Genomic DNA, 17,712 nt, shown 5'->3' with positions numbered 1-17,712 from the left:
CCTCCAACCCCTCTGATGATTCTCCGCTAAACAAACAAACCCCTTCTAATTAATTGCAACAAGAAGACTAAGTAAACTCTTTTCCTCCCACAGGGCTGAATAAATCCGAAAAAAAACATGTCATCAGCTCAAGTAGATCGTCCCACGAAAGTGGGTCACGTGAACAAAAAAGAAAATGAAAAATCACGCAAGCTCTTTACACAATCCCACAAGAAGCACAAGCATGACGATCCTCGTCACTTCAAATTTGGTCGTAAACGTCTACAAAGTTTTACCGGCAATGGTAAATTCTTCCCCCCCTACAAGAGACGAAAGAAAGAAGGTGCTATTATACCACCCACCAAGTTCTTGCTCGGTGGTAACATATGTGATCCCCTGAACCTAAACAGTATGCAAGACGAAGAGATAAATCGTGCGATGAACGCCGTTACCCCGAAATCGAGTCCCTTGCCAACGCCGAAACACCGAAAGGAGGCGATTGAAGTTATAATTCCACCGAACATCTGTGACCCTCTGAACTTGACAAACTGCAATGACAATGATAACGAGGAGTATGAGAAACAGTTGATCTCGCCGACTAAAAAAGGTTCAAAGAGACGAAACAGAAAGCGAAAGCGAGCGTCATCAGGCTCTGGAAAAGAAGACACAAACGAGAGTTTAACTGAACCTAAAACAGAAGATCCACCTGGACTAGAGGCTGCTGTGGCACCTGCAGAGATGGTTCCAGATGAGAAGATAAATCCACCGGAGATCGAGGTGCCAACCGTGGAGCCATCGAGCCCCACGCCAGCTCCACCTCCTCCGAAAGAGCCGAAAGTTGAAAGTCCAGTTAAGGACAAGAATAAACTACGACTCAAGGGTCTCGATGATCTAAAGGATAAGCGACTGCGCAAAGTAGACGTCAAAGACAAGATAGTCAGTCCTGTGATTCCCCAACCTGGCGCTTGGAAGCCGAGACTTCCCCACAGACTAAATCAAGATAAGAAGAAGAAGCAGCCACTTCAGCTACCCAATTTCAGGCAGAAGGACGCGAGATATCAGTATGGAAATTACGACAGGTATTATGGGTACAGGAATCCACATCACGACGTTGATCCGAGGTTGACTGTCTTTGCGCAGAGGAAGGAGATGTTCTTTGGAAGGGATATTCTCGATATTGGCTGCAATATTGGACACATCACGCTGTCGGTTGCCCGGGACTTTGCGGCGCACAGTGTCACGGGCATTGACATTGATCGGAAGTTGATTGGAATTGCAAGGAGGAACATTAAACATTATGTTAACTGCGTGAGGTCACCTGCGAGTAATGAGGAGGCGGCCAATGAGTCCAGGGACTGCGATGCCAGTTTCTTTCCCATGTCCATGCCCATCAATTATGGACCGATTGATGTGCCCGGCTTCAGTAAGAACAGAGATCATAAGGGTTTTCCTTACAACGTCACGTTTGTTCAGGTAAGAGACTTTTCGATAAATATGAAACTACACTGAGAGAAAAATGTAGTAAATCGGACGGATTATTTTTTGACTCAATCGGTGAGTGCTTTTCAATAGTGCCAATGAAACATCCATTGGCGCGACGGAATATGTCGTCACTTTCAGCCGATTGCATGATTAAATTGTATCCTTCAATGGTTGATTCTGAAGGCTCCAAACATGAGACTTATCATTCGATTTAATGAGGGCTCCAATCGATCATATATTCCTTTGTATTCCCTGAATATTCCATCGAATTTTAATAGTTATTTGAATGCATCACGGTCCGTTGATTTGAAACCTTATTGTAAACGATATCAACGGAATCGTATTCAATAACATATTGTAGTAAATAACAGAGTTTTATTTCATTAAAGGGGTTGCTTTATTTTAATGACAGCAAGAGAGAGACAAATTCATTCGTAATTGACAAGAGACTAACTCATCATCAATACATCATTCAATTGTCACTTGATTCACACTTCAGAGGGAGAGAATGGATTATTCATTCATTCCAAGCATTCCATAACAATATGTTCAGTAGAAACTACGATATTTTTCTGTCAGTGTAGTTAAATATTCGCTAGTGGGAGATTCAATTTGGACGAATCTAGGGATGTCAAAATATTTTAAAAACATGAAATACTTGTACAGATGTTTGGTCCTTACATCTTTAAAAAACCCGTCACTGGCGTAAATAGTCCGTTCGTTTTCTTTTTGTTGATGATTCAACAGCGAAGTTATGCAGAATGATAAGTCGATTTCATTTGAAACTAACGTTTCGATGAATATCTTTTTTTTTCTCTAATAATTGGTGTCGGGTTCAAACGCGATTTTCACCGGGAATCAAAAAACGATACAAAATACGTATTTATTATTATTTTCATCATTATTATTATTATTTTTTATTGCTTTTAGGATACTTTTAGGAAAGCCCCGTTGCAGAGGGGAAAAAATGAGATACACGTTTTGAGACGTTTTGAGACTAAAGAACCAAAAGAATTCAATATATTCATTCAAGATTATAAACGAAAATCCAAATGTTGAAGCACAAGCGAACACACAGAAAAATTTGAAGGTAAAATTGCGTTTTTGGAAACGTGAATTACCAATTCAAAAACTTATTTTATCTGCCGATTTTTCTGTGTGAATAGTTTTGAATTCCAAATGATTTTTGTTTGAAAAATTATCCTGTGTTCTTCGTCGACGAGGAAATAGAGTGAATAATTGAGTGAATTGAAAATCCAACATTCTCCTCTATCTTTTTTCAAAAGTCAATATTAAAATATTAAAAGTCAATATTAAAATGAATTAATCGGCAGATGTAGCACTTCACTCAAGGACACAAAAATAATTTGAGACAAGTATTTTTCATACTTTTCACAAGTGAATTTCTCCCAAGTAGCGATCGGTGCTGGTGTCAACTTTTTTTTGGGCGTATAAAAAAGTCCCAGCGAGAGATCATGTGATATTTTATACTAAATATACTGTAGGGCACAGTGATAAACAGCAAACAGCAGAGATAAAATCGAACATAAGATTTTATCATGCGCCGAAACTAATGGATTTTTGAGTGAATCGAACAGATTTTGTTGATCTATTTTATGTTCAATTGACTAACAGCTTAGGATGAATTGACAGATGCCTTTGTTTTCACCAAAATTTGCTTCAAAAATTATGTGGCTCATTGAACAATTCAGAAAATGAGAAAAATTTACAAAAAAGGTTGGTTGAGGTCTGAGAGTAGCAGTACAGGGAAGGCAGAAGTGTTCAATAGTATCACTTTCATTAAGATTATAGTAATTGCATACATTATTCGGTTTAAAGTTCACTTTAAAATTAGCATTAGTGAGTGTATTTATTGATTTATTTTATTTATTCAGAGATATCTGAGATATCAGAATTAACAGAAGAAGGATGGGAAAACTTTCAGCAATATCTCGAGCACTCCAATATAAACATCATAAAACAAGTTGACAATCCCACGAGAGGACTCAAGATATTGATCTGAAAAATAATGATAAGAATCCTGCACAAGGTAATAACGATAATGCTTGGGCGGAAAGGAATAACAATGAAGTATTTACATGAACAATTGCATCTCTGAATCTAACGAAGATGGCACAATGTTCATTCCTGTTTTTGCGTCCGAAAGAAAGTGCTGAAGTTCAGTCTTCACATTTTTTAATCAACTTCCCGACCCAAAGAGAGGAAGTTATCGTAATCACCCCGAAAATGAAATGTTGAATTTCGATGTTTTCTCCGTGTTTTATGACCACTTGAGTCATCCTGCAACGTTTTTGAAGATATGTTTGTGTGTGTATGTGTATGTGTGTGTGCGTGCGTGCGTATGTGGCGGAAATTTTGTCCAACGATATCTCCGGAACAAATGAACCGATTCAACTTTTTCTTCAATCGATGTGTCTTCATGTAACTTACAACTGATCAGATCATGTAATCGATTGCCTCAGCGGTTTGTTAGTTATCCGCATAAAAATTGTAAAAAAACTCAAAAAAGCGACAATTTAATTGAAAGGCGACGATTTTATCTAAGTTAACGATGGCAGGTGAATTAATTTTTCGCCATGACATTCCATTTTGGGACGCCCTGTAGAATAAGTCTGGAAAGTAAAAATACGAAGTTGAGCTACTATTCGTATGTGCGTGTGTCCACTTGGCGGTACATTTTTCGAAAATCGAAGAATTAAAGGGCCGAAATGATTCAAAAAAATTTGAAATTTTGTCAGATGATAGGGATCAATGCGGACTAAGAGTTTCCGAGAAATCGCTATTCATTTCCAAACCATTTTTCGAAAATTTCTCGAAAACTATTCAACCCTTTTCAATAATTTTTTTTGAAAATATTTGTCGCGATGTCTTCTATCTCAATCAGTCAAAATATGTATACCCGTTCATACAAAATTTTCGAGATTCCGTCAATGTCGCAGTAACTGCCACTGTCCCGGTTTCTGCCACACTTAGCGATTTCTTAATAGAGAGAATCAAATTTAAAATTTACCAAGGAAGAGTAACAAATCATGTTAGTGGAGAGGGAATTTTCTATTCCTCCAGTCTGAACAAAATGATTGTAATCACACAATTACAAACATTGAGAATTAAATAAGAAAGTGTCCGCAGTCTGTTGAAAAGTGGCACTAACTGGGACACCCCCCACCCCCCCTTGTCACCCAATTAGCCATAGCCCTATTTCTGCCACTCGTATTTAAGAGCAAGCGATCAGATCTATCAGAATTTTGACACTTTGTATTTATGATGGTGGGAGAATCCGAAAAAGTATGGGGACAGCAAGTATATACCTTCTTTCGGTTCATTTTATAGACGATTTAATGTCATTTTGATCGTTATTATTGGATAATCACAATTAAGAACTCCTTACTTCTCAGCCATTAACGGTCAATTAAGAACTCTTTATTTCACCGCAATTACAAAAAAAAAATAATAGTCATAAAAAAGAAAAAAAAAGGAGTCTAATTCTTCCCCATTTGCCCACGTTTCGAATTTCTAAGTGTCCTTCATTGATTCTTTAATTTGTTCTGCATAAAAAAGTATGAATTGAACATTTTTTAAAATCAGTAACAATCTATGATATTATTAAGGATATCCAAGCACTTCGTTCAAATTGGCAAATTTTTTCAAGCAAGATTTCAGTTTTGTCGAAAATCTTGCTGTCCCCATACTTTTTCGGATTTTTCATTGTTGAACACATTTTTTCGGGAATTTCTTCAATGAATATTGTGAACAATATTTTATTCAATTTCACACTTGACTCTCGTTGGTCTAACCTCTAATGATCATACGGCAACACTGCACATGTGTTCCATATAACCTCGTAAATTCGGTCCGAGTAGTCACTTGAGCGGACTGTTGCCAGACGTCAGGAACACGCGGATTCAAACCACCCAATATTGCCGTCATACCAATCAAGAAGCTTTTAATTTGATTGTTTGTAATTATCTGTCCGGAAACTTATGTTTTTTAATGTCGCAAAAAAAACTAGAGCGTATAGCGAACAAAGTCATATATGGTTATGTGTACGAGAAAACGCTTTAAGACTGAACTATTGGATTGAAGGTGGGCGTATACAGCTGTTATGGACGCAATGTGTTAAATTTCATTCTTTCAAAAATCGTTTTCTCGAAAATATGTTCGAAAAACTAATGTTTATACTGCGCCTAAAAAATACTCTTGGTCTAGTCACTGTTAGACAAATGATAACAGTAAGACGGCCCATAGTAACGCAGATAAATATGAAGAGAAGAGTGGGAGAAAGGCATAAAGGCAGACGACATAGGGAGCCTATAAGACTGTAACGGTAGTAGGAAGGAATCTGAATTTAAAAAAAATTAATTAATGTCCTGATGAAGGACACTTTGACGTCTGAAATCTTGAAAAATGAGAAACAATTCAACTCTTTTTTTTCTTTTTTATTTATGTTTTTTAAATTGCTGTGATGATCGTTAATGTTTGAGAAGTAAGAAGTTTTTAATTATGAATGGAAACGGTTGGAATAACTTTGCGGATAATATTCCTGCTGCGCGGTAGTTTTCCATCTGGCATTGACTGGCACGGAAGGGTGGCAATAACTGAGACATGACCTTCTTAAATGGCAAAAATTGACACATGGCGGAGGTTTCATATTTTTCAAATATTAATTTTTTCAATCATTCATTTGGGGGAGAATCGATTCCACATGATGAAAAAGAGTAGTAACTATCCTTTCGGTACGTTGATTTGATGAATTATAAAAAAAATATAATTATTTAACCCGCATTAAAGACACAGAAAACGTTTAATGGTATTAAAGATGTTTAGCCAAAATCCACATTATTCACCATAATTTTGAAATTGTCTCATATGTCAGGTTCATTGGCAGGTTCTTGTGAGACATTTATACGTCTTTCCGGTAAATACCTTTATTCTACAGAGAATTATACGAGGCTCCGGTTTTATCAAGTGAATGTTATTGAGTAGTGTATATTTTCCAAAAAACACTTATAATTTCCATGGAACGAATGATAATTTCAAGAGGAAACCACAATTTTACTGCCGAAACCTGTGTTATTGGCAAAATTAAATAATTTCGAGGGGACAATTTTTTTTTGAGAAAAATATTCTTTCTTCGTCAACGTACACTTTGTATGGTATAAAACTATGGAGTTCTCTCAGATCAAATGATTGTCGTATTATAGATTATATTTTTTCTTGCCTACAGTTCGAATTTAGTAACGAAGTTGTAAAACGGTTTAACGTTGTTGTCGTGGAACTTTTTTTTTCGACATTTTTTTTTCAATTTTTACGTAGATAGCTCTAAGAATTAGTTGTAAAATAAGCCCATTATAATTGCAATTGACCATCTCAAACTGGGGATATATTTTTTTCAATTTTACACGTTGTTAAATACAGTTTTACCGTTTTCAATGAAAAAAAACAACTCGACATTTTTTATTTAAAAAAACAGTGTAGAAATAGTGTCAATCAATCTACTAAAAAAATGAAATTGATTGACCATTTCATTTTCGAGAAATCATCATAGAAAGTTGGTTTTTTCCCTAATGGGACAACAACCTTAAGGTACTTCCTCAGTGAGTTATACTTGGTGAAAATTTCGTAATAAACTGAAGACCTAAAATTTGGATCATATGTCGTTGAGCACATGTGAAAACGATTCCCAAAAATTCAAGTATTTTTTCTACGTGAATTTTTGAGATATGCATCGACAAAAACTTTAAAAAGACAAAAATTGAATGTTTGACGATGGATATCTCAAAAATTCGCGTGGAAAAAATACTTGAAATTTTAGGAGTCGTTTTTACATGTCCTCAACAACATATGATCCAAATTTTAGGTCTTCAGTTCATTGCGGAATTTTCACCAAGTATAACTCACTGAGAAAGTACCTTAACGATGTTCACGCGACGTAAAAAAATGCAGCCAATTTTTTGAAATATTTTAAGTATATTCTTTGATATATTTCGATGCTCTGTGTGGAGTTTCAAATTGCTGAGGTTAATGGTTCGAATGGAATAAATTATTTTTAAAAACGGAATTTAACCCATATTCTTATGGGGAATGTGGAAAAATGCATAGACTGAATATAAAAATGCAGCCAATGTCACGAAACTTCGTCCACGTGTGACATATTAATGAATACATTTTCTGCAAACAAAAAACATCGGTTGGATTCGTTTTTCAGCCAAAATTGACAAAAAATCATTAAAAATCCGAATTTCTGCGTGCGCAGCTGTGAGTTGCGACAACGTAGCACTTGCCGATCGGGTGAGGGTAAACGCGGCAAATGCAAAGATGAATAAAGGATCGTTGTGGACATCATGATATCCAAAGATAATTTCTCCGATGATAGAAATCAAAATTCATGAAATTTTTACTCTTTAACACACTTTCCCTTGAGAGAAACCATTGTTTCTGCAGTAATCTCTGTTTGAGGTTAGGCCGAATACAGAGACAACACTTGGCACTGTCACTCATGTGGGAATCATTCGTGAGTCCTCACTTCACACAGAGATCCTGGAATTCATTTACTATTATTTTGAAGCGATGTAAAGTAACGATAAAAAAAACGTCGTTACGAGAATTTCGCTATATCCCCTAGATTCATAGTTATTCCTCAAGAACTCAGCTAAGAACTAAGTCGACTTGAATCGTTGTACCACTTCGCTACTGAATTCTTCTAGGGATATTTCTGATGGTCGCGATAAAAATTTAATTATTGTGAAAGATATTAAATTCCTTTCCATCAGGTTGGTTAATTCTCAAGTAAATGTTCCACTTCATGAAATATTCTCAGGTGGAACATATCGTTTTTCGACAGAGGTAATTTTTTCTCCCAATGTATACCCATGTACGCTGTCACCTGCTTATTTTGGGTAACTCCTGTCATTTCCCTCTACAAGAAAAATTCCCACCAACGCTTTACTACATTTCCCTTCAATTCCTAGATATTCTGGATAAGAGAATTGTGGAGTGAAATTGACTCAGCTCTTTTTCGCACTTGTCTACTGAATTTCATATGAGGATTTTTTCATGCGTGGCACGTCTTCATATCGAGTTTCAGTTGAATGATGAATCACGTATTTTTTTTATGGAAGTCATAACGATTTGTGGGAAATTTGTAGAAGAAAGATGATGAGAAATTCGAAAGTAAATTGGTGCAAGGAGATGAGCTCGTTTCGTTCACATTTCGATTTTTAGGAAAAATTTTAGAACTGAAGGGAGATACCATCAATGTCTCAAGGGTTTCAAATGATTTTTCGAGAATATTAATTGGAAATTCATCGAAATAGTACACTGAGAGAAAAACGAACAAGTTCTCAAACAAGTCTGATTTGGCTGAATAAAATCGTTAGTTGAAAATTACCAAAAAATAATTGTTTGGTTTGAGTTTGAAAGTCTTAAACATGAATAATTGCTCTGCTTTCAACAACAACGAAATATTTGGCTCAAGAGGCGGATCATTCATACAAAACGGTGCCTTTTCAGGATAAAAATATCTTTTATAGAGGGAAGTTTATCAGGAAATATTTTGTCAAGATTGCTGTCGTATCATTATTATTATTTCACTTAAGAATTCATTTTTTGTCTATGATTATTGAATAGCCGAAACGACAAACTCAATCACTCGTTCCATATATAAACGAGCATTTTGCGGGAGCAAAATATGTATGGGAGTATCGAATAACGAAGAAGTAGTGTTACACTCACAGAAAAAATTAATTTTATCAAGAGAATTTTATTTGAACCAACTATCATTTGGTCGTTAATTTTCAAATAAACATGATTTCATAGTGAATACCAGTTATATCTTTTTGAGATACATTTGATTGGGAGAAATCGAACTTCTCTAGAATTGAAGTTCCTTTTATTTGTCGCAATAGTGAGAGTATTTGATTTTTTTCTGGTCAAAAGGTTGCTAAATCCAGAAATTCGTTAGTTTACTCAAAAATCAAAATTATTCTCATGACTAAATACGTTGTTATCTCCATCAATACGATCATACGTTGTTTCAAGTAAATTATAATTGATGTGAGCATTTGGTATGTCGAATCAGGATGAATATTGTCACGCAGAAAAAGCTTTGAGATTGTAGTAAGATGTCGTTGAGTTGAAAGAAGTTTATATTTATTGAGTAAAAAAATCGCATTACCTTACAATAACCGAATCACAGATTACGGCAATTCAACACAAACTTGGATATCACAAATTGCGTTCAATGTGATGTGTGGAAAGCTCAATTTAAAGATCGGCTTCATTCGAGAAAACATTCAATTCATTCCTCAATGTAATCATCTCCTAGGTATGCATTTTTGATCAATTCATGGAAGTAGAAAATTTCTCAACTGGAGATTATATTAGGTTAAAAAAAATAGAACTTTTCCATTTTTGTGGTGAATACATGTGATTGGACACCAAGGACTGTTTTATTTGATTCAAGTAAATGTATCTCAAGAAGAAATAATTGATATTCACCGTAAGATCTTATTTATTTGGAATTGGTTCAAGTATGTAATACTTGTTCCAAGAAAGGAACATCTCAAGAAAAATAATTTTTTCTATCAGTGTAGAAAGTACTTTTTTTGCTTACACAGAGAATAAAATTTTATTGAAAAGACTAAATCTATTTTTGCAATAAAAATTTTCAATCTCGGCGGGCGTTTCGCATGGTTGGCACAAAAAATCCTTTTTTAATTATTTTTAACAAACGATTTTTTTGGCACAAGTAAGATTTGTTTGAGAACTCTGGTGTTTCTCTCAGTGTAGAAATGAATGATTATAATGCAAAGAAAATTTATTACTCTCCGTCTGAGTTTAAGAATAATCGCAGTCGGACAGTTATAAATATGTTGAATTCAACTCTTAAGAGAAAAATATCAGACAATTTTCTTTTTCTTCGTGGAATATCCTCTCAATCTCTTTAATTCGACTATATTCACGAAATGATTGATAATTCATTTTGCACTTGTCTGTTTGAACTTTGGAGAGGCGGTAAAAGAGCTCATGTTTGCATAATTCATCTACTTAATTTATTCATGAAGTGACAGAATGAGATTAGTCCATCGTCACGTATTATTTCTCGAATATCCTGGAAGTGAAGAGAATTACTAAAATTCTTTGTGAATTCTTTTGGATCATAATTTTGAAATTAAAATTAATTAATCAGGTGGTGGAAGGATTGACTAAAGTGAAACAATTTTACGTCAGCTCTAGTTTTGGAGAATATCTCTGAAGCTCTGATTCCACTCTACGAAAAAGTTCTTCCGGAGAATTGTTTTCTTTTCTTTTGAGATATTCAATAGAAACTGAACTCTTAGCAACTCTCGGCTCGATTTTTATCACCAATTGTGGTAAATCTCTTCCCTTCAAAGACAATGACTAAATAATCTATAAAAACGTGAGATATGAGCCATCTCTTTCCATCATATTGTTGGATGTTTTTCCTAGAATTTCATTGAAAACAACTGGAAAATTTTCAATATTGCGACTTTGAATTAGATTTTAGATCAAATTATTCCGGAATGTTCTTCTTTCTTAAAAATTCTAGACAATGGGGTTTCTTACTTTAAGATATCTCTGAAGACAATACCAAACGTTAGTCCCTATGGATTTCCGGAAATAAATTCTAAATGACTTAATTTATTGAAATCTCATAAGTTATTGAGTTTTTCTATGGTCATATGTGGTTAATGAAGGCAACAATAACTGTTTCAAATCAAATAAATCAAATAAATCAAATAAATTAAATAAATTAAATAAATTATTAAATAAAAATTAAATAACATAAATCAAATAAATTATTTGTTAATTAATTGGCTTAATGAAATAAGAAATGATTTCACAAAATTTCCATTTTTGAGAGTTGAATGTCGCAGAAACTATGTGCTATAAAATTTTACACAAAATTCATCGTGTTCGGAATTTATCAATCTATCGCTGATTAGTTTTTTGATAAAAAACATCGTAAGAACCGTTTTCTCATAACATAGAAAAATCGAGTTCGGAGGGGATCCATAACCCCCGAATTTATTTATTGTCTTCTGAACTGTGTAGGACAGCTAGTTAGAATTTTTTTCAATAGCTGCGGACTTTTATAAACATTATCTACGAAAAACATGGGGACAAGCGTAAGAAAAAGCTGTCTTTTAGGGATATATTTTAACCCTTAGGATCTATCGTTTACCCCTTCCGCTTATTGTGCCCGTCTTTCATGCTCAGTAACAATCGCAAGAAAAAAATGGAAAATTTTTGTTTTAAAATTCTGGAGGAGATTGGATGTCCAATTTTATCCCGTTTTAGGATCAATCTGAAGTTAATCCGCCACGGAGTCATTTTCATGGTATGATAGTTTGTGCATATAAAGGTATATTGTCCCTCCTATTATAATATTCATCAAGATACGAAAAATCGTCTTGCTCTGTGAAGTTGACCCACTCTACTAAACTACAAATTGAATAATTACTAGCCATGAATATTGTAAACAATTATTGTACCTGATTGGTTGGTCCTTAAGAGATCATTTCAGTAATGAAGTGGTAAACGGAGATAAGTCGACTTATCTCCCAGTTGAGTTTTTGAGGAATATTTCCGAATCTAAGGGAGATAGCGAAATTTTCGTAATTACATTTGTTGTAGCACTCAATTGGCTCCACAAAAAAGGTTATAATAAAAATTTTGCTGTCTTCCTTAGATTCCGAGATATTGATTGAAAACTGGTTAATAGTCAAAATTGACTCATCCCCTTTTACCACTTCGCTACTGATTTTATCCCAGGACTGAATAATAATCGTTCCTATTCATCCATCCATCTATCCAGGCAAAATCGCTCTAAAACATTTTTATCTTTCAGTATTTCCTTTCACAATTGGTAATTTCCTGGATAATTTAATCAATAATGATTCTATATTTGACTGGATTATTTTCACTCATTTATCACCGAATGATGTTTACTCTTATTCAATAATGAGACATTCGCTATCTCTCATTCGACTAGATTGCTAATCAAGTCCATCGATCTGCGAAATTGAACTTTAATGCAATGTTGCATTTATGCTGATAACATGGCGTGTTTGCACTTGTAACGGATGATAGTAGTAATGAGGGTAATGATAATATTCAGACAAAGAAAGGCTAAAGTAATGCACATTTTCATACGATTTATTGTAGTATTGATTCACTTTTCGAAATTACATTTCCTGGTACATAATAGTATATTTTGCAATACTTGCCTGAAATGTTCACTTCTCGGGGCGGTTTAATCCTCCAGTGGTCGCGCTATGATCTGAACCCCGCCGTTTTTGTTATTTTCACGATATCTCTAGAAATGTGATGAATTACGTTCTGCCTATTTACGAGTTCCTCAAATGATATGTCTTGATGAGATTAAACACGGTAGGGTTGCCCTGCGCTGACAACTTTTAGACACATGAAAAAAAAAAAACTTTTCTTTAAACAATGGAAAAATGACCTGGTGAGTTAACCGGGGAATTACTTTGTAAAGTATTATTGATAATGAGTTTGACTAATAATTGTAAGGGTTAATAAGGGTAAACTTGTTCTCGTCGTTACTGAGTTCGCACACCTTTCGGACCCAAGAAAAAGAAATTACCCTATTCGAAACAATGGAGAAATACTCTGATGAGTTCACTGGGAGGCCACTGTTGAAAGTATTATTGATAACGAGTTTAATTAATGTTTATGAGGGTTGAGCAAACTTGGTCTCATCATTCCTAACTTTCGTCACCTTTCAGAACCAAGAAAAAAAAACATTACCCTATTTTCCGTATGGCTGTGCTAGCTTACCAAAAAACCTGGCACAGCCTTAAAAAACAAAAAAAAAAAAGAAAAAATCGAAATTTTCGTAATTAATTCGCGAAAAACTTCCGTTTTCAATTTCCGTCGACCAAATTCGAGTGTGATGCATTGGCTGGGCTAGCTTGTGATACCTCTGACAATTATTTCTCAATTAATTTTTTTGTCGAGCGCGGTTAGCGAGAATGAGTGCAGCGCTCACCGTGCAACCACTCTCGTAGTGGAAATTTGATGAGCAGTGTTGCCGACCCTTGTGGTAGTTCTAAGCAGCGTGTGCGGAGTGGGGGGTCACTGGCGGTGATATGTTTATAGTGTTGTATGGCTCTGGCAACGCTGCGCACGAGAATGTACGGACGGCGCAGCACTTACCACGCGACCAACGACGTTCGGCGAAAACGAGCGACTACAGCAGGGTTAACGAGTGTAAAGTGTTTGTTTTTCGCACGACGTGTGTAAAGTTCAGATGTCGTGGGTAAAGTGTATAATATTTATAGGTTATCAGACTGACGAGACCTCTCGGGTACTAATAGAGAACTAGGTTATTATGACGTATATCCTTTTGTGTAATGGCGTATTGATAAGACCGACTTGAGAATATACAAAATATTATCGCCATATATCTAGTGCATCTTCATTTATTAATTATATACTTCTATCTGAGCTTCTTACAGACTTTACAAAGTGAATTTTTGTCACGCAATTCGTGAAGCCTCGTTTCACGCACGCTGCTCGTGCTAAAAAGCCGCTTACGAACGTCGTGACAAAAATATGCTTCGTCACTGTGTTGAAATAGTATATTTCAGCACATGTGGGGCAATATCGTCTTTAACGTGTGTGGGGTTTACAGCATGAGCCGAAGGCGAGTGATGTAACCACACACGTTAAGGACGAAATTTCCCAACAAGTACTGAACAAAATTTTATGTCACGAAGCCTGAAACCGGCTGAATTAGACACGAGACGCGAAGCGTCGAGTGTGTAATCCAGCCGGTTTCAGGCATGAGTGGCATAAAAGATTTTTCAGAGAGCTTTTATTTGTTGGTAATCGAGAATTTAATTAAATTGTCTCATTTTTAATTATTCAATTGAATATTCACTCATTTGGGGGATAATTGCTTGAATAAGAGTGACTTTCGGTCATTTTCAATACTTGTCCCACTGATGAAAATAATAAACCCCGAGCTACGGCGAAAGACAAACTCTAATTGGCGCCAAAATTCCTTTCATGTTATTGACAATTTTTGGTTAAAATTTCAGATTGAAAAAAATTAACTTTTTTCGTCATTAACGTTTGGAAAAAAAAAATTTCTCGTATAAACATAGGATAGGATTTCCGTATATGATATTCGGACATTTCTATACGAATATTTTCTACTAGGGGGCTTCGCCCCCTGCTCGCTTCGCTCGCCAACCCCGGGGGGCTTCGCTCCCCGCTCGCTTCGCTCGCTCCCCCCCAATCCAACGGTCAGCCCCCCCACCGCGTTTGACCCTCGGACACCCTCCTCCCTTCTAACCCCCCGACCTTGGGCTTCGCCCCCTGCTCGCTTCGCTCCCCAACCCCGGGGGGCTTCGCCCCCCCGCTCGCTTCGCTCGCTCCCCCCCAACCCAACTGTCAGCCCCCCCACCGCGTTTGACCCTGGGACACCCTCCTCTCTTCTAACCTCCCCGACCTTGGGCACCCCCTGACCACCCCTCCCCCCCCACCTTTAGGCGTCGCCTGAATTTTTGCCTCGCCTGAATTTTTGCGTCGCCTGAATTGTCTTAAATTTTGCCCTTATTTTTTTATTATATAGAGAGATATATAAAATCACCCTGTGACCTGTCAGAATTGGGTTGGCTTGAGTCACATCAGGTCACGTCAGGTCGGTTGGGGTCACGTCGACTCGGACCACATCTGTGTCGCCCCAGGGCCGCATCAGTGTCGCCCCAGGGCCGCATCTGTCGCCACAGGGACGGTTCAAGCGTCGCCTGAATTTTTGGGCTTATTTTTTTATTATATAGAGAGATACATAAATTTTCGTTTTCATACGAAAGATGTCTAAACGCTCCAGAGAAAAACGTAGAGAAATGTCGCAACCCCATTCGAAATGTTTCTATACATGTGGCAGTGGGTCGTTACAGGATCAAACCTATAGAAATCGTATAGAATGAATTTGTATAAAAAATATCCGTATAGAAATATCCGAATATCATATACGAAAATCCTATAAAAATTCTATACGTAACCAGTATAGAAAATTTCTACACGATTTTTTCATATGTGTAAACCCCGTCAAACTGAAGATAATGCTATGTATGACGCCTCATTTTCATGGGTTTTTCATGTTTTTTGAGTATGCCAAAGGGCAATTTGACAGCTTGAAACCCCGCAGGTATATTGAGGCCAATTCGTAAAAAAAAAATTTTTTGGACAAAACCAGGTATTTTCAAAAAAACATAACTCCCTCAATTATCAATATTTTTCGATTTTTTTTTATTTTTGCCTAATTGCCATCTTTCCTGAAAAAATTGAGATAAAAATTTCCAGCATCGACTTTTTTGGCCTGCTGATTTGACGTGGCCAAATCAAATGCTTAGCAATAAAATTGAAAGAAAAATGAAGAAGAAAAAAAAACAAGATGAACATAACTAGTTGTTTTTTTAGCAAGTTCTGTATCAAAAAGAATCACATAATTTTTTTTAAGGCCTGGGTAGATTATCTTTCGAACGTTATCTCGATTGTTTTTCTATCTTCATAATCTAAAATATATTTCCTTTGGATTTTACATTACGCAGAAGTCCCTAAAAATTATGATTGTACAATAAAAAAAAAGAAAAAAAACTGAACATTTTCAAAGAGCGTTTTTAATAAAGATTAAGAAATAAGTCCGATAGAGAGGAAATAGTGAATGGATAATTTACATGGTAACTAACGATCTAACAGCCATTGACTACTGTGACAAATGACGACCTAACAGCCATTAGATACATCAAATTAGTAATTTGCAACTTCCTCCCTATTGGGTTTATTTCCCAATATTATTCAAAAACGGTAGAACCAGGAAAAATGCAAGTGATGGAAGAGGACGCGTCGATGGAAAATATCTCGGAATTTTTATTTCACATTTACCTATAGGTAAATCCACAGATATAGCGGCAGATTCACGTCAAATCGACCACTCGAAGAAATACCTGAATATGGAAGTAAACGTTCAAACTTGAAAAAATCATAACATTAATATCAATCAATATTAACGGCTGAAAATTTAGGAACATTTTTTTTAAGTCACTGATTTTGGAAAAAAATCGACGATCAAATCCCTGACATCCACTTCTTCGAGTGGTCGATTTGACGTAGATCTGCCCAGTCCTGTAGATATCAAAATAAATAAAACCTTCATAAAAAATTTAGAAATTTGTTTCTTCAATTCTGAAATATCTACGAAAAACTTGGCATTTTATTTATTCCACAATGTCACTTCACTACTGGATTATATTCTGTTTTTCAAATACTGATGAATGTGTGTAGAGATAATCAGGTGATGAATGGTGTTTCTTTATTTCCAGGGCAACTATGTATTGGAGGATGATGCTCTATTGACGTCAGAGCAACCGCAGTTCGACGTAATCCTTTGTCTGTCAATAACAAAATGGATCCACTTAAATTTCGGTGATGCTGGACTGAAACAGGCATTCAAGCGAATGCATGCACAGCTGAGACCCGGTGGTGTGCTTATACTCGAGTCCCAAAGTTGGCCGAGTTATGGGAAAAAGAAGACATTAACTGTGAGTTTGTCATTGTATCATTATGAAATTTCTCATGAAGAGACCATTCACAACGTAACAAGTGGGCCAATTATTCTGGTGTGTGTCGAACTATAAGCTGTGCTTTGATAGAAGAGATCTTGATTATATTCAATTTAGTATGTCATTGATTTTTAATTCCAATGCGACTTTTATTGTAAAACAATATAATTCAAATGCATTTGAAGATTGTTTAAAAATATCTCGGAGTCGAACAGATGAAGGCTGAAATTTCTGAAAGGATCTTTTTTATGGAGAAGAAAAAAAACTATGAAACAGATTTTTTTTTAAATTATTTTTGTATGACGACTGCAATGTTGAAAAAGGAAATTACACCGATGAGGAGCGATTTGGGGACAAATTTCACGAGATGTCCTTTGTTAGACATTTGTAGATCTACTGAAAAGGTCTCCACGCACGACAAAATTTTATAGAAAAACTTAGCATGGTTGGCTTCCGGATGGATGCCGCGTTGAGTTTCAGCATTGCGCCGACGTTTCGCAAACATTGCAGTCTGCATCTTCAGGGCTATGAGCTCCGATTCTGAGCTCCGATGTGTGGGGGCAGTCCTTATATACCTTCCCTTGTGGTGGTGGGAGAAGGGGAAGGGGGGGGG

General features: G+C 36.0%; 1 protein-coding gene across 1 annotated transcript in view; it reads left to right on the top strand.

The window, feature by feature from the left end:
• The window catches only part of LOC107042463 (7SK snRNA methylphosphate capping enzyme), a 24,714-nt gene that overhangs the window by 3,483 nt on the left and 3,519 nt on the right, over window positions 1-17,712 (top strand). Inside the window, exons 2-3 of the mRNA XM_015263516.1 lie at window positions 94-1,452; window positions 16,860-17,078. Of these exons, the coding sequence (XP_015119002.1) occupies window positions 118-1,452; window positions 16,860-17,078 (1,554 nt within the window). The 5' untranslated portion in view covers window positions 94-117. The remainder of the gene's footprint in view (window positions 1-93; window positions 1,453-16,859; window positions 17,079-17,712) is intronic.

This window comes from Diachasma alloeum, unplaced genomic scaffold, assembly GCF_001412515.2.
Source record: "Diachasma alloeum isolate Michigan unplaced genomic scaffold, Dall2.0 Dall_scaffold_00472, whole genome shotgun sequence".
In the NCBI taxonomy this organism is placed as follows: Eukaryota; Metazoa; Arthropoda; class Insecta; order Hymenoptera; family Braconidae; genus Diachasma; species Diachasma alloeum.
Note: the sequence above shows the minus strand (reverse complement) of the source record. Positions and strands in the feature narration are given on the sequence as shown.